The 13399-nt window shown below is 51.1% G+C and overlaps 4 protein-coding genes and 1 pseudogene across 5 annotated transcripts; 3 read left to right on the plus strand and 2 right to left on the minus strand.

The window, feature by feature from the left end:
• The first annotated feature begins 31 nt into the window (after positions 1 to 31).
• On the plus strand, positions 32 to 1748 carry LOC131215589 (lactase-like protein). Its single transcript, XM_058209981.1, has 3 exons — positions 32 to 214; positions 283 to 849; positions 906 to 1748. The coding sequence occupies exons 2-3, from the start codon at positions 301 to 303 to the stop codon at positions 1746 to 1748; spliced, it is 1392 nt and encodes a 463-aa protein (XP_058065964.1). The 5' UTR covers positions 32 to 214; positions 283 to 300.
• A 431-nt stretch (positions 1749 to 2179) lies between these two features.
• Positions 2180 to 4377, plus strand: LOC131205842 (myrosinase 1-like; annotated as a pseudogene).
• A 3256-nt stretch (positions 4378 to 7633) lies between these two features.
• Positions 7634 to 8721, minus strand: LOC131206017 (antigen 5 like allergen Cul n 1-like). The gene is made up of 3 exons (XM_058198366.1): positions 8603 to 8721; positions 8024 to 8543; positions 7634 to 7960 (listed from the first exon to the last, which is right to left on the minus strand). The coding sequence occupies exons 1-3, from the start codon at positions 8625 to 8627 to the stop codon at positions 7708 to 7710; spliced, it is 798 nt and encodes a 265-aa protein (XP_058054349.1). The 5' UTR covers positions 8628 to 8721; the 3' UTR covers positions 7634 to 7707.
• A 558-nt stretch (positions 8722 to 9279) lies between these two features.
• On the minus strand, positions 9280 to 10734 carry LOC131206018 (antigen 5 like allergen Cul n 1-like). Of its 2 annotated transcripts, none has more exons than XM_058198368.1 (5): positions 10684 to 10734; positions 10524 to 10612; positions 10237 to 10416; positions 9674 to 10175; positions 9280 to 9593 (listed from the first exon to the last, which is right to left on the minus strand). In XM_058198368.1, exons 3-5 carry the CDS (start codon positions 10253 to 10255, stop codon positions 9350 to 9352), a joined length of 765 nt encoding a protein of 254 aa, XP_058054351.1. In that variant the 5' UTR covers positions 10256 to 10416; positions 10524 to 10612; positions 10684 to 10734; the 3' UTR covers positions 9280 to 9349. The 2 variants fall into 2 exon arrangements, with proteins under 2 accessions (XP_058054351.1, XP_058054350.1); XM_058198367.1 differs by having other exon boundaries at positions 10237 to 10410; positions 10684 to 10722.
• A 198-nt stretch (positions 10735 to 10932) lies between these two features.
• LOC131215590 (antigen 5 like allergen Cul n 1-like) lies at positions 10933 to 12321 on the plus strand. The gene is made up of 3 exons (XM_058209982.1): positions 10933 to 10957; positions 11495 to 12002; positions 12075 to 12321. Exons 1-3 carry the CDS (start codon positions 10933 to 10935, stop codon positions 12319 to 12321), a joined length of 780 nt encoding a protein of 259 aa, XP_058065965.1.
• The last annotated feature ends 1078 nt before the right edge of the window (positions 12322 to 13399 follow it).

Below are 13399 nucleotides of genomic sequence, written 5' to 3' on the forward strand. Positions count from 1 at the left end.
AGGAACTCGGATGTGATATTGCAGTTTGGGTGCAGCGCAGCGAACGTTTCCGGCAAACTTCAAGTTCGGTGTTGGAACCTCGGCCTATCAGATCGAGGGAGGCTGGAATGAGGACGGCAAAGGGGAATCGATCTGGGACCATCTGGTGCACAACCACCCGGAAAAGATTGCCGACGGGACGAACGGAGATGTCGCGTGTGACAGCTACCACAATGTGAGTGCTACCGGAGGGCGAGGGCGATCTCCGCGATTTTTTCAAGGAGCCCCGTTTCCGTATTACAGTGGCGCCGTGATGTGGAGATGATCCGGGAGCTTGGTGTGGACATCTACCGCTTTTCGCTCTCGTGGAGCCGCATCCTGCCAACGGGGATCAGCAACCAGGTCAACCAGCCCGGAATTGCGTACTATAACAATCTTATCGACGAGCTGGTACGGTACAACATCACACCGATGGTGACACTGTTCCACTGGGACACACCGCAGCGGCTGCAGGAGATGGGTGGGTTCACGAATCGGTTGATCGTGGGACACTTCCGTGAGTACGCTCGGATCGCGTTCGCCGCGTTTGGCGATCGGGTCAAGATTTGGACCACGTTCAATGAGCCACCGCAAACGTGTCGCCTTCCGTACGAGTACGACTCGATGGCACCGGGCTACGACTTCCCCGGGATCTACACGTATCTCTGCAGCCATCATTTGTTGCTGTCCCACGCGGAAGCCGTCGAACTGTACCGGACGGAGTTCCAACCTACCCAGGGAGGCCAGATAGGCATTACGGTGGACGGATCGTGGGCTGAGCCGATTTCCGAGGATGAACGGGAGGCCTCGGACACGACCATGCAATATCTGGTATGTTACTGCTGGGGTTCAGTTTGCCATCACACTCTACGACATCTCACCCACAGTTCGGTATCTACATGCATCCGATCTACTCCGAAACCGGCAACTACCCGCCGGTGATGATCGACCGCATCGCCAGGCTTAGCCGGGAACAGGGTTTCGCCAAGTCGCGGCTTCCCGAGTTCACCGCGGAGGAGATCGCCAAACTGAAGGGATCGTCCGACTTCTTCGGCTACAACGGGTACACCACCAATCTGGTGTACGCGAACGATGAGGCAAACTCGGCCAACATGCGAGTGCCTTCGTTCGATCACGATCGCAACACGATCGAGTACCAGGACGATCGCTGGCCCTCGACGGGTTCGGACTGGCTGAAGGTTTACCCGCGCGGTATGTACAACGTGCTGAGCTGGATACGGCGCGAGTACAACAATCCGCCCGTTTGGGTGACCGAAAACGGGGTCAGCGATTTGGGTGGAACGCGTGACGTTGGGCGGGTACAGTACTTTAAGGACTACTTGAACGCGATTCTCGATGCGATCGATGATGGGTGTGACGTGCGTGGTTACGTGGCGTGGAGTCTGATGGATAACTTCGAGTGGCGCGCTGGTCTCAGCGAACGGTTCGGGCTGTACTACGTCAACTACAGCGATCCGGGATTGGCACGGTACGCCAAGTCATCGGCTCGGGCATTCGGGAATATTGTGCGCACCAGGAGCATCGATCCGAACGATATGCCCGAACCGGAGATCTACATTCCGGGGCCGGACGATGTCGAGACTACGAGTGGGCCAGGTGATACCAGCACGAAGGCCGATGACGATGGGGCCGCCGTGATGCTCGTCTCGAAGCTCCTTATTATCGTATGCTTCGCGAACCTCCTGCTGAGCGTATTTAAGGCGATTTAAGTGTTGAGCGATTCGATACCTAACATCCTGAAGTACTTCTTCAATGGTAAACTAAGTCCAATAAATGATTCCTTCGTTGGCTCAGCCCGTGCCCGTTATTTTAACAGGCATAATCTGCACTTCAATGCGTACTTGACCTAGTAACACCACAAATCTTCCTTGGCAGCCGGTGGCAAGTGACTCTGTAAACAGTACTAATGAGAGATCGACGGGTCAGCGCCTATCACCGGACAAAATGCAACTGACAGTCAGAAAAAAGAATCTAACCTCTAATCGGTAACGAATCCGGAAACAAGCTTTCGCTGAGTTCGGAGCGATAAGCTCCTGCCTCTCGAGAGATTGGCTGCAATCGAGAGTCCCAGCCGTGCTGATAGCTCGAGCGCATGATAAGGCAAATGCGAACCGAGCGACTCGGACAGACGGTTCCAATCCACCAGAGTGTCAGTCGTCGTTGTGCTTGCTGCGGGTAACAAAGTCCAGTCCGTGAGGCGCTATGGTGCGCCACTGGTTATCTCCATGTCAGCGTTTGGTGGTGTGCGGCGTCGTCGTTGCCGGTAAGCTGTCGGCACCGCATTGCGTAATGGCGCAGTGTGATGTAAACAAACGCTAAACTCGTTGCTCGACGTTTCCCCGTAGCGCTGCTTCCGTCCTTGAGCGGCCTTGGGGACGGATCGACGACGGATCGACGTCGGTTCCCGGATGGGTTTAAGTTTGGTGTAGGAACGTCGGCCTACCAGATCGAGGGAGGTTGGGCCGAGGATGGCAAAGGGGAATCGATCTGGGACCATCTCACGCACCACCGGCCAGAGAAGGTAACGGATCGGTCCAGTGGTGACGTGGCTTGCGATAGTTACCACCAGTGGAAACGCGACGTGCAGATGGTGAAGGAGCTCGGAGTGGATTACTATCGGTTCTCGATCGCCTGGCCTCGCATTATGCCGACGGGGCTGTGTAATCAGGTGAACGAGCAGGGTCTCCGGTACTACAGCCAGCTGATCGACGAGCTGCTTCTGAACGGCATCGAACCGATGGTGACCCTGTACCACTGGGATCTACCCCAGCGGCTGCAGGAGATGGGTGGCTGGATGAACTCGGACATTGCGCACCATTTTGTGGAGTACGCGAGGATCGTGTTCAGTCGGCTGGGCGATCGGGTCCGCTGGTGGACAACGATCAACGAACCGTGGCACATTTGCGAACAGTCGTACGGTCGGGATGAGATGGCCCCGGGCTACGACTTCCCTGGGGTGCCAGCGTACACCTGTGGCCACAACATCCTGCGGGCGCACGCCGAAGCGGTCCACCTCTACCGGGAGGCCTTCCAGCCGGAGCAGCGTGGTACCATCGGGATTTCGCTCGATGCTCGGTGGGCCGAACCGGAAACGAGTTCCCCGGATGATCTGGAAGCGTCCGAGCAGGAGCTACAGTTTCACGTAAGTCACCTGAACACGCTCGATAGCAATCGGATTGTGATCATTATCCTTGCCAGTTGGGCTGGTTTGCTCATCCCATCTTTACCGCGGCCGGTGACTACCCGGAACTGATGCGCTATCGCGTCGGTAACCTGAGCGCCGCGCAAGGGTTCGCCCGATCCCGTTTGCCGGTCTTCACACCGGAGGAAGTTGCGCGGATCCGCGGGACTCAACACCTACACGACGGTGCTGGTGCGTCAGAACGATGAGCGCAACTCGGCACAGTACAGCGTCCCTTCGTTCGAGCATGACTCCGGCGTGGTGCCGTCCGCCGATCCTGATTGGCCCGTGGCGGAAGAAACTTCGTGGATTAAGGTAGGCGGCTTGGTTACTCGTGGAAGGACTTAGACCCATCTCCATCGTCCTCCTCGCGACAGATTGTGCCGTTTGGATTGCACAAGCTCCTGAACTGGATACGGGAACGCTACGATAGTCCTGCGATCTGGATAACGGAAAATGGCATCGGATCGGGTGCGGGGACGAAAGATCCGCAGCGTGTGAGCTACTTTAACGGGTACCTCGGGGCGGTGCTGGATGCCATCGAGGATGGGTGTGACGTCCGTGGGTACGTCGCCTGGAGCCTGATGGATAACTTCGAGTGGCGCGATGGCTACACGTAAGCTGCCGTGAGACACGTGGCCGTGGATTCGGTAACTCTAACTGTTTGCCTCACTCTTTCTGTAGGCAAAAGTTTGGCCTGTACTACGTCGACTTTAACGACCCAGAGCGCCGGCGGTATGGCAAGATGTCGTCCAAAGTGTTTGCGAATATTGTAAAAACTCGTCACATTGATCCGGAGTATCGACCGGAACCGGACGTGCTGATAACGGCCCAGACAGGCATCGGGGATACGGTGCTGCCGGATTTGCTGGTGTTCATCGGAACCACCCTGTGCGCGACGGTCGCCCTGAAGCTAACTCAAGCTTACGGTTAGTCGTGCAACACGCACTGTGCGGCAAGCGGACCGGAGCTTTGAGCTTTCCGTGTTCCTGGGTGTGTTGGACATTGGAACAGGACGTTTCAGGGCCGTGCCTACGATCATTTACTCAGTTCTGATATTATTGGTTTTTAGGGTGTTTGGGTAAGTTAATTGCAAACAAAAGGTTTCTAATTTCGGATCAGAAAAAAGCTTCAATATTGAATTGAATCAATAAATCGCATGCTAAAAGAAACATTTATTCTGTAGAATCAATTTATTTATCATTCGATAAATTCACATTTTTTATTATAATAAATAGTTATTTATTGTCTATTACAAAATAAGAACTTTATAAAAACAACGTGTAAAATAAACTTAGGTTTTTAAGGGTTTTTTATTTTAAAGTTTGTACATTGCCATTATGTGTAAAATGCAATAGCTTGTCCAGATGGCCTGTTCGGGATCTATGGCACCAATCGATTCTGATGAGGTAAATTTTAAATGCCTTTTTTGTACATTTCGGCTCATAAGTTGGCGAATGTAATTTTTTAAATGCTCCAAAGTTGCAGGCAGCATACACATGAGCTTTAGCCTCATAAGAAAAAAAAATCAACGATGTTAAATCGTATGATCAAGATGAATATCTTCTAAGTCTATATCTTTAATTGCTGGCCAGAAAAAAAACGTTATCATCTGACGGTATCGCTCGGAATTAACGATAATACGTACTTTTCAGTCACTTTTTCTTGTTTACGTAGCTGGCAAGCGAAAAATGTGCCTCGTCAATGAAAACAATTTTAATGAAAAAAATTAGCCCCACTTTTGTAGTAAGTTTCAATAATATTAGTACATTGTTCTGTTACTATGCGATTCATTTCCAAATATGACAGATACATTCAAAAACTGTAAAGTATCTGCCCTGTGATTTCGAAACTACGTAATGGATAACCCCGTAGAAATATATAAACAATACAACTGCCTCTGCCAAGAATATTACAGATAATCCGGATCGCGTATTGTGTGGTAGCGTTGTGCCACAATTTCCTTGAGCGTCTCAAATTTAGCTGCACAGCCGAATTGCATCTGAATTTGAAATGCATAATTCCAACCGAATAATCACGTTGAGTAAGGACTATAAAATAATCGTTCGTCCACCATAAAGCTCACATTACACACTTCGAGCGCCTAGAGGCGGTGAGAGCTTAATACGCCGCTGGCACTCCAAACTAACGATCCGCTCCGTTGCGCCACATGGCGTGAAACGATCATCAACCACTTAACGACGGCACCTCAGTTCACAAGAATCCAACACTTTTCTCACCCAGACATCGACGGCGGAGACGGTGAAGACGCATCCTCCGCACGCGAGGACAATGGCTGGCTGTGCACCAAACCAATGTATCGGAGTAGCAAATCGCGTTCGTTAGTTTGACGGCTTCCGCCTTCGCAAGGAGCGAAACGGTCGAGTTCCGCCCGTCGTGGCATTGCTTCCGAACGATTGCGCTACGATGGCGCGCACTATCGACCGGCCGGAGATTGAGCGTACACCCGGAGAACTGGAGCATTGCAGAAGAATGCAGCCCGTAAATGGGGACACGCTGCCATCCCAAGAAGTAGACAGACAACTTTTACTTCCCCAAAGTATTCGCTGCCTCACCTGACGTCTTTGTTCCCCCGTTGGGCGGAACCGTCCTCCATCGGAAAAGGCTTAAACAAAACTGCATCCGTGTTTGCGGTCGGCTTCCACAACGCCAACCCGTACACCGGAAGTCTTCACCGTCGTGGCGGCAAAGTTTTACGGTGTTCCACTGGCTGTATGTGTGCCTTTTTGCGGAGAAAATGTTTTCCGACGGTGGCCGACAATTTTCCCGAACGCAAAACGACCGGGCCGGGTTGTGGAACCCGGGTGCGGGGCTTTTAATCGCTCTCGCGCCCACGTTCGTCTGCATTATCAGGTTGTGTCCAGGCTGTCGAAGGACCAGCGTTGGGTGCATTTAATTTCACTCGCTACACTTCCCGACGAGCACCTCAGGAGTCGGTCCTTTGGGTGGGTAAAATGGACCGCCGCGAGTTGTCTCTCTGGAGTTTGTTTGAAGTTATAAGTTCCACACAACGGATGACGCTCACATTCTGCAGGTCCATTAGAGGATTCGTGGCCAAGAACCAGGCGAAACGGTGGGCTCTTTGTTTCCGTTGGAGCAGACTGACCCCAGTACCGCCAGTTCCATAAGATGAATATTTTCTGTTGATTAATCTCGCGTCCATAAGTTTTCGCCATAATCAATTTCTTTCGAAACGATCAGCCCCGAGTCAGCCCGGTCAGTCAGTGTTCACAGTAGTTACGTCCGTAATCGATGCAGTTTCGGAGATAAATCCGATTACCATCCGACAGTGGACCGTGGGTGACGCCAGCGAAACTAACTCTCACCATCCTGCCAGGACGTCGGACGGCAAAGTTCACTTTTCGATTGCCCATTCCCGTTCGTCCCCGAAATTGCGCCCGTCTAGACACGGCGGGCGGCGGCACCCCGTCCTGCGGCCAGGACCTTACCTCGGAGAGTGTAAGATAGTGTGTGTGTGTACGATTGGCCAGCACGAAACTCTGGGCGCAAAAAACCGAATCGGAAAGTAAAAAAAAAATGCGTCAACTAACGTCTGAGTCCGCCCAGGTCGGGCCAGAGCGGCCAAGACCCGGCGTACGGTGTACGTGGATGTCTGTGGAGTTTGTCGTGCCGTTCGTCGACTTCCTGTACGACGGCGCAAACGGAAGCAGCACGCCGGCAAATCCGTTCCACGCTGCCCCCGGTGTGTCGCCCATAAATCGTTCCATCAGGTGGCCCTGGAACGCCAATTGCGCTGCTGCTGAGGTTGCTCCCGTTTTTCAACGTGAAAACCGGAACGATTCCCATTAGTGTGGGGTGCGGGAGCTGCGAGACGATAAAGGGAAAACGTTCTCGTTGGCGAATAAATTATCTTCCTTCCTTGTACCGAGCCGGTGCCGGTGTCTGCCTGCCAGACGCACACCACTGTACCCTGAGATGTCGTTGATGTGGGACTTGCCCAAAAATGGCTCGGCGCAAATCTCCACACAATCGGGACTGCACCCCGTCAGATTTATGTCCAGTGCCGTAGGTACCGTGTCGGAACTTTTCTCGAAACATTCTGGACAGCTCGAGCCAGCGGCCAGCGTATGCTGATGTCGGCAAACTGCTCGGGTCCATCGATTAATTTCTCGCCAGACGGTTGCTGTTAACATCGTGTGTCAGCTGTGTCGCGTCTCGGGCGCGCTCCGCTTGACAAATTATTCAGCATTTCGACAGTCCTGGAGGAATGGTATCGTTCCCAATTCAATCGCCGGCTGCTGTGGCTTCTTGACAACTAGGGACCATCACTCTTGTCCACGATGCAATGCACTGTGTCACATCTCTAATAACCTAACGGATCCTTGATTTGGGATATTTCGGGATGGGATTTTAAATAATAGTTAACAAGGGTGCTGTCACTACCGCTACTACTACTACCACTTATAGTACGTATTTATTTCGTCGTTCCAGTCACAGTCCACAGCCTATGGGTCAGAGGTAGAACGGGGCTGCTCGCCAACGTTGCACAGTCCCGGGAACTTCCGATTCAACCCCTTCTGGCACTTGGACCCGGTCATTTGTCCTTCCAGGTAAACCGAGCGGCTGATGATGTTCGTCACCGAGTAGTTGCACACGAAGTAGTACACGTCCATTTGGCCGTCCTTCCAGGACCACATGGAGCACCCGACCTTGGTTGTCCGATCGCTGGCGATCTGCGTAAAGTGTCCGATCGGTCGGCTGAAAGGTGGCGGAAAAATGATCAACTGCTGGCTTGCGTCAACCACCCCAGCCTCTACTCACCCCCGGTAATTCTCCGGGTAGCTGGTGATCTGGTAAGGCCGCGCGTCCAGATACTCGGACCACCAGCCGGAAATGAAACGCGTCACTAGCTCCCGATCGCTGAAACTGTAGCCATAGAATCGCGTGATGGCAATGTTCTGGCCGGCCCAAGGGAACTCTTGCGTGCTGCGGCACCGGTCGTGCCCGTAGTCACAGGAGCGCGCATTGTAATCCGCCAACGTAGCCAGCTCCTTGTCCCAGACCAAAGTGGGCATCTTCTGGGCCTTTTTGAACCGGTACACTCGGCCCAGCGCCAGCTGGGAACGGTTTTTGTTGTGCTCGTCCAAGATGAACTGCTGCAGGTCGTTCGAAATGTGGACCTTGCGCGGCTTCGTCATGCGCTTGCAGGTCTCGCCGCCCCAGGACGACGGAGGCCGACAGCCGACGTGCTCACCCGGTGCGTGACAGTCCTCCGTGGTGCAGTAGTTGTAGCCCCAAGCGCCCGTAACGTCCATCTTCACGAGCACGACCAGCGTGGCCACTGGGAGGCGAGTTCCGTTAGAGCAGTCTAGTTCCGCGGGGCTTTCGAGCGTTGCTTACCTGCGAGAGTAATCCAGGAGACCATTGTTCCGGCTTTGTTGGTCACGTTCCCGATGGGACGCCTTTTTATAGGGATTATTACTGCGTGTGTATCAGAAGTTAATCGCTGTTTGCCAAGCTGATCACACGCTCTCAGCTGTTGCAACGGTTGCTTCCGTGGGATATTGTTTGCCCTTGCAACATAATCAACATCCGCACCGGCGCCGGTGTAACTACATCGAAGGTAACGTAATCAATTGTCGCCCCTTGTTCGAAGTCGTTGAGAGTTCAGAAAACTTGTCAATTTTAAATCAGGAAGAACCGATTGAGACAAGCGGACTGTTTGATCATCAATTTGCTGAGGTATCCGAACTGTATTTGGAAGCAACATACTGGAGACTGTAATGGTCCCTGAGCCCATTGTAACCCAGAAGTAACAACACAATAGATAATTAACGAAACGGAGCTTGAATTTCCCACTCACTAACACCCTGTTCCGTTGACATTTCTTTCGCCCGAGACGCTGACGATAACGGACATCGTAAATTATGCAGCACGTTCCAGGTAATGCCCCTCAATTTTCTGGAAACGTATCTCACCGGTACAGCTGTTTAAACTAGAGCACACTTGCGAGCAGAGCAGCCGCGAATGCGCTCTACATCTTAGGAAATGGACGGCGGAGTGTAGTTTGCGCGTGTGTTACTTTTATTACTTCAAACGTAGTTAAATGCCGAACCCGATCGATAACTCGCAATGCACTATTCTTTCCTAATTCGGTGTCGCGGGAACATTCTCACCGATGGCGCACAGTCCTGGATATTGGGTGTTTTTGTTGGTACACTTCGAAGCACTGGTTCCCGTCTTGTAGACCGCCGTGCTGACGACGTTGGTCACCGAGTAGTCGCAAACCGTGTAGACGGACGTATACTGGCCATCCAACCACTTCTGCATAGCGCACCCAATCGTGGATGTCCGATCGCTGGCCATCTGCGTGAAGTGTCCAATAGGTGGACTAAGGATCGAGAGCGATCGACGAAGAAAGATCAGCGAATCTGTGGTGATTTCCACGCCAGCGAGTATCCTCCAACTTACTTGACGCTAGTGGACGGGTAGCTATCGATTTGGGCCTGCGTTGTTACGTTATACTCACTCCACCAGCTATCGATGGCACTCTTAGCGAGGTCCTGGTTACTGATGGTCATACCGTAGTACCACTTCATCGCCAGGTTTTGTCCCGCCCAAGCATAAGTCGCCGTGTTGCGGCATGCGTCGTGGGCATAATTACAGGATCGAGCATTGTTCCCGGCCTGAGTGGCCAGAGATGCGTCCCAGACCAGCGTCGGCATGCGGACGGCTGCCTTAAACCCGGTCAGGTTACCCGAAGCCAGCTGCGATCGGAGGCTGTTGTGTCGGTCCAGGATTAGATTCTTCAACGCGTCATCAATCGTGATGACACTTGCACTTTTGCCGGCGCAAGATGGACCTCCGGTCAGTGGCGGAGGATTACAACCTACATTTTGCCTACCTCCGCAGCTCTGAAGATTGCAGAGGTCTTGGGCCTCCAAGGCCCCAAAGAAGACCATTGCGAGTGTTGCTGGAAAAGGTGGCTTAATGATAACGGAGGTTCCGGATCAGGATGCGCCAGTGATACATACCGAAAACCCAGCGTGCCATCGTAGCTCGTTCACCTGTGTAGCCTCTTGTCACAAAGTCCAAAACCAGTTTAGCATGAGAGCTCCAGCCAGCGGGATGTTTTATATCGCTAGAAGGTAAACAACCTTTTTCCGGAACCACCCAACGAATGTGGTGACAATTGTTTGGCGGCCACACTCGGGCTGTCAGCGTTAAATTTGAATTACAAGTGAGTAAATAAGGCTCTACCTCGTTTCCAGATGGGACGGCCTATCAAAACACTGCTTGTTTGTCTGCTGAAATCGCTTACCGTTTAATTCGGTGTGTGCGGGTCGTGTTATTTACTTCAATCGCCTCGTATACGGAGAAATGGAGTGTTGTTTTCGGAAAAGCCATTCACTAGAAAAAAGCGGTCAAGGAAGCGTTAGGGAACTATGATCTGAAGGCTACTATGATCGGCCCATACTAACCTCTGCCTTGAGAAGCTACGCACGACCTTTCTCAACCCTTGTACACTCTTTACCTCGGGAAGAAGACCAGAAGAGATGGAGCTCATGAAGCACTTGATTGTTCGAGGAGAAACTACAAATGTCAGCACTGTTAAGCGCCGGGCCTAGCAACTACTGAACCGAAAAGCCATCCTTTACGTACTGAACGCTCCATTTGGAAAATGCTACACAAAGGGGAACTGTTCAATGCTATTATCATAGGCTAAGACAATGAGCAACAACTTTTTTGAGGCAGGTTAGTTGACAGCTTTATGGCCGCTTAGAGAATAAGCAAGAGCAATGATTTTTCGAGGCCTGCTAAGCCGCCTCGTCGATTTCAAACGTTGCTAACTGAGTACAAAATATATCAAAGTAACCATAGCTTTGATCTACCGGGCACCGCGGTGTTGATTTAAAAAAGTTAGCTAAATTCTAAGAAAGGATAAAACAAGCTAAAAATATCAATGGAAAAGATTAGATAAAAAGTATGCTTACATCGTGTGCCTAGCATCAAAATTCGCACTTTGTGGAACCAAATCTAGTAATCTCCGGTATCGATTTATTACCGCAGTACCGATTAGCGTTAACCCTTGGTCCATCAAGTAGCTGCTTCGATTTCCGTATCTTTGCTGAAAGTATAAATACCCTGTAGCGCACTGTGTGATTTACATTGTATCGTTGACCTACCGTCGAGTGTAATCTGCAAAATGTTTGGTTTCGTGTTAGGTAGCGATTTTCGTCACACCAGTTCTAGTACTGGTTACTAATTCGTTGTGAAATTAACATTCCCCAGCCCTTCTCTCGCTAATCGGAGTGTTCAGTCGGATCGACTCTATCGACTACTGTACCGCGAACCTCTGCCCATCCGGAGTGCCCAATGTAGGCTGCAATCCTCCACCGCTGACCGGTGGTCCGAGCTGCTTTGGTATGGCCGCTGCTCCAGTGACGATGACTGCGAGCCTTCAGGCACATCTCCTGCAGCTTCACAATCACCGCCGGTCGACGATCGCCAACGGTGGTCTTGCTCCGTTTTACCCGGCACGTCGAATGGCCACGCTCGTGTGGGACAACGAGCTGGCTTCCCAGGCCGGCCACAACGCGAGATCTTGCGTGTTCGCTCACGATCAATGCCGCAACACGGACGACTTCCGGTGGGCAGGACAAAACCTGGCGATCATGCAGTTCTACGGTCAAACCATAACCGTCGAGACTATCATCGATTCGCTCGTCAGTGGCTGGTGGAACGAGTACCGTGACACTTCGACGTCCCACATCGACAGTTACCCCAGCAACCACCAAGGGTAAGTAACGGAACGGGAGCGTCGGACACACGTTACTATTTTACGATTCTTCTTCACCCCAAACTGTTATAGGCCAGCCATCGGCCACTTTACGCAAATGGCGAGCGATCGGGCTTGGAGGATGGGATGCGCGATTCAGAACTGGGTTCAGGATGGCCTCTGGATCACCTACTATCTGGTGTGCAACTACTCGTTCACGAACATCGTCGGCCAACCGGTCTACGTGCGAGGCACTACGGTCTCGGGATGCACCACCGGGTACAATCCTCTCTACCCTGGGCTCTGCTCCGTAGAAGAGTCCATCTCGTCCGTACCCTAAACTCCACCGTAGATAAGATAAAATATTCATCCATATTGCACCTGAGACCCAAATAATTGATTTGCATCGTTTTTATCGCTTCGTTAACTGCGCTGATTGGAGCAATGTCAATCTGGCGATTGCTACGATTTCTGAGAATTGACACATCATAAATAATTTAAAGCCCCAATCCTTGATTCGATCATCAATAGGTGTTGGAACGAGCATCACAACACCTCGAACACATATCTTGATAGCTATTCCGACCACTATCAGGGGTGAGTATGTGGTCCGAAAGCAAGCCACCAGCTAATGAATCTTTTATGGCTTCATTATGGAGGCATACAATGGGACCCTACCAGAGGGTTAACGAGAGCCGTGGATTATCTACTATCTGGTGTGTAACTACTAGTTCACTAACTTCGTCGGTCAACCGATCAACCCTCGGTTCTCTACCCTGGGCTGAGATGCTTAACAAGATTTAAATTTACACAGGATTTACATTTATGATTTACTGAAATGAACCGACTCCCCAGAAAGCCTCATATCTATGATTAATAACCCGCGGGGCTTGGCGAGAAGTCTAACCTCGAGTCGAAACCGCAATTCAAGATAAGGCTCAACTAGATGCTGTATTGCCAGAAACCGGCTCATTTGCTTATCGGAACACCAGGTTGGCACGAGGTGTTTGTGTGTTGTTGATCGATGCAAATATTTGATTTATTAAAGGAAACCATTCATAGTGCCAATACAGTGCCAAACACACTGCAGAGACAGTTCGCTTAGTTGGAATGACGTTATTTGTTGATTTGTGAGTTGGTAAAAAATTAAACAGATACAGGAATAGAGCTTTCGTGAAAGAAATGGATAGTGGATAAAAAAAATTTTGATGTAGGGGATTTTTGTGAACATTCGTCACTGTCACAAGTCACAAGGAACTCATTTAGGTCATTATGGCTACAACCCTGAATTAAGACATATTTACTGACGATATTGATTTATGTATATTCTTCACTTAATGCTGAAAATAGGGGATAAGAATATAAAACATCCTATCGATTACACTGATCGTCCGGTTCTTGAAGATTAGGTTTCCTTC

Source organism: Anopheles bellator, chromosome 1 (genome assembly GCF_943735745.2).
Source record: "Anopheles bellator chromosome 1, idAnoBellAS_SP24_06.2, whole genome shotgun sequence".
Lineage (NCBI taxonomy): Eukaryota > Metazoa > Arthropoda > Insecta > Diptera > Culicidae > Anopheles > Anopheles bellator.

Coding starts and splice junctions, on each gene's coding strand:
- LOC131215589 (XM_058209981.1), top strand. CDS start 301: ATGATCCGGGAGCTTGGTGTGGACATCTACCGCTTTTCGCTCTCGTGG. Junction 850..905: donor ACACGACCATGCAATATCTG/GTATGTTACTGC, acceptor TCTCACCCACAG/TTCGGTATCTACATGCATCC.
- LOC131206017 (XM_058198366.1), bottom strand. CDS start 8,627: ATGGTCTCCTGGATTACTCTCGCAG. Junction 8,544..8,602: donor CTCCTGGATTACTCTCGCAG/GTAAGCAACGCT, acceptor CTCGCCTCCCAG/TGGCCACGCTGGTCGTGCTC. Junction 7,961..8,023: donor TACCCGGAGAATTACCGGGG/GTGAGTAGAGGC, acceptor GCCACCTTTCAG/CCGACCGATCGGACACTTTA.
- LOC131215590 (XM_058209982.1), top strand. CDS start 10,933: ATGAGCAACAACTTTTTTGAGGCAG. Junction 10,958..11,494: donor CAACAACTTTTTTGAGGCAG/GTTAGTTGACAG, acceptor AACATTCCCCAG/CCCTTCTCTCGCTAATCGGA. Junction 12,003..12,074: donor TACCCCAGCAACCACCAAGG/GTAAGTAACGGA, acceptor AAACTGTTATAG/GCCAGCCATCGGCCACTTTA.
- LOC131206018 (XM_058198368.1), bottom strand. Junction 9,594..9,673: donor TACCCGTCCACTAGCGTCAA/GTAAGTTGGAGG, acceptor CTCGATCCTTAG/TCCACCTATTGGACACTTCA.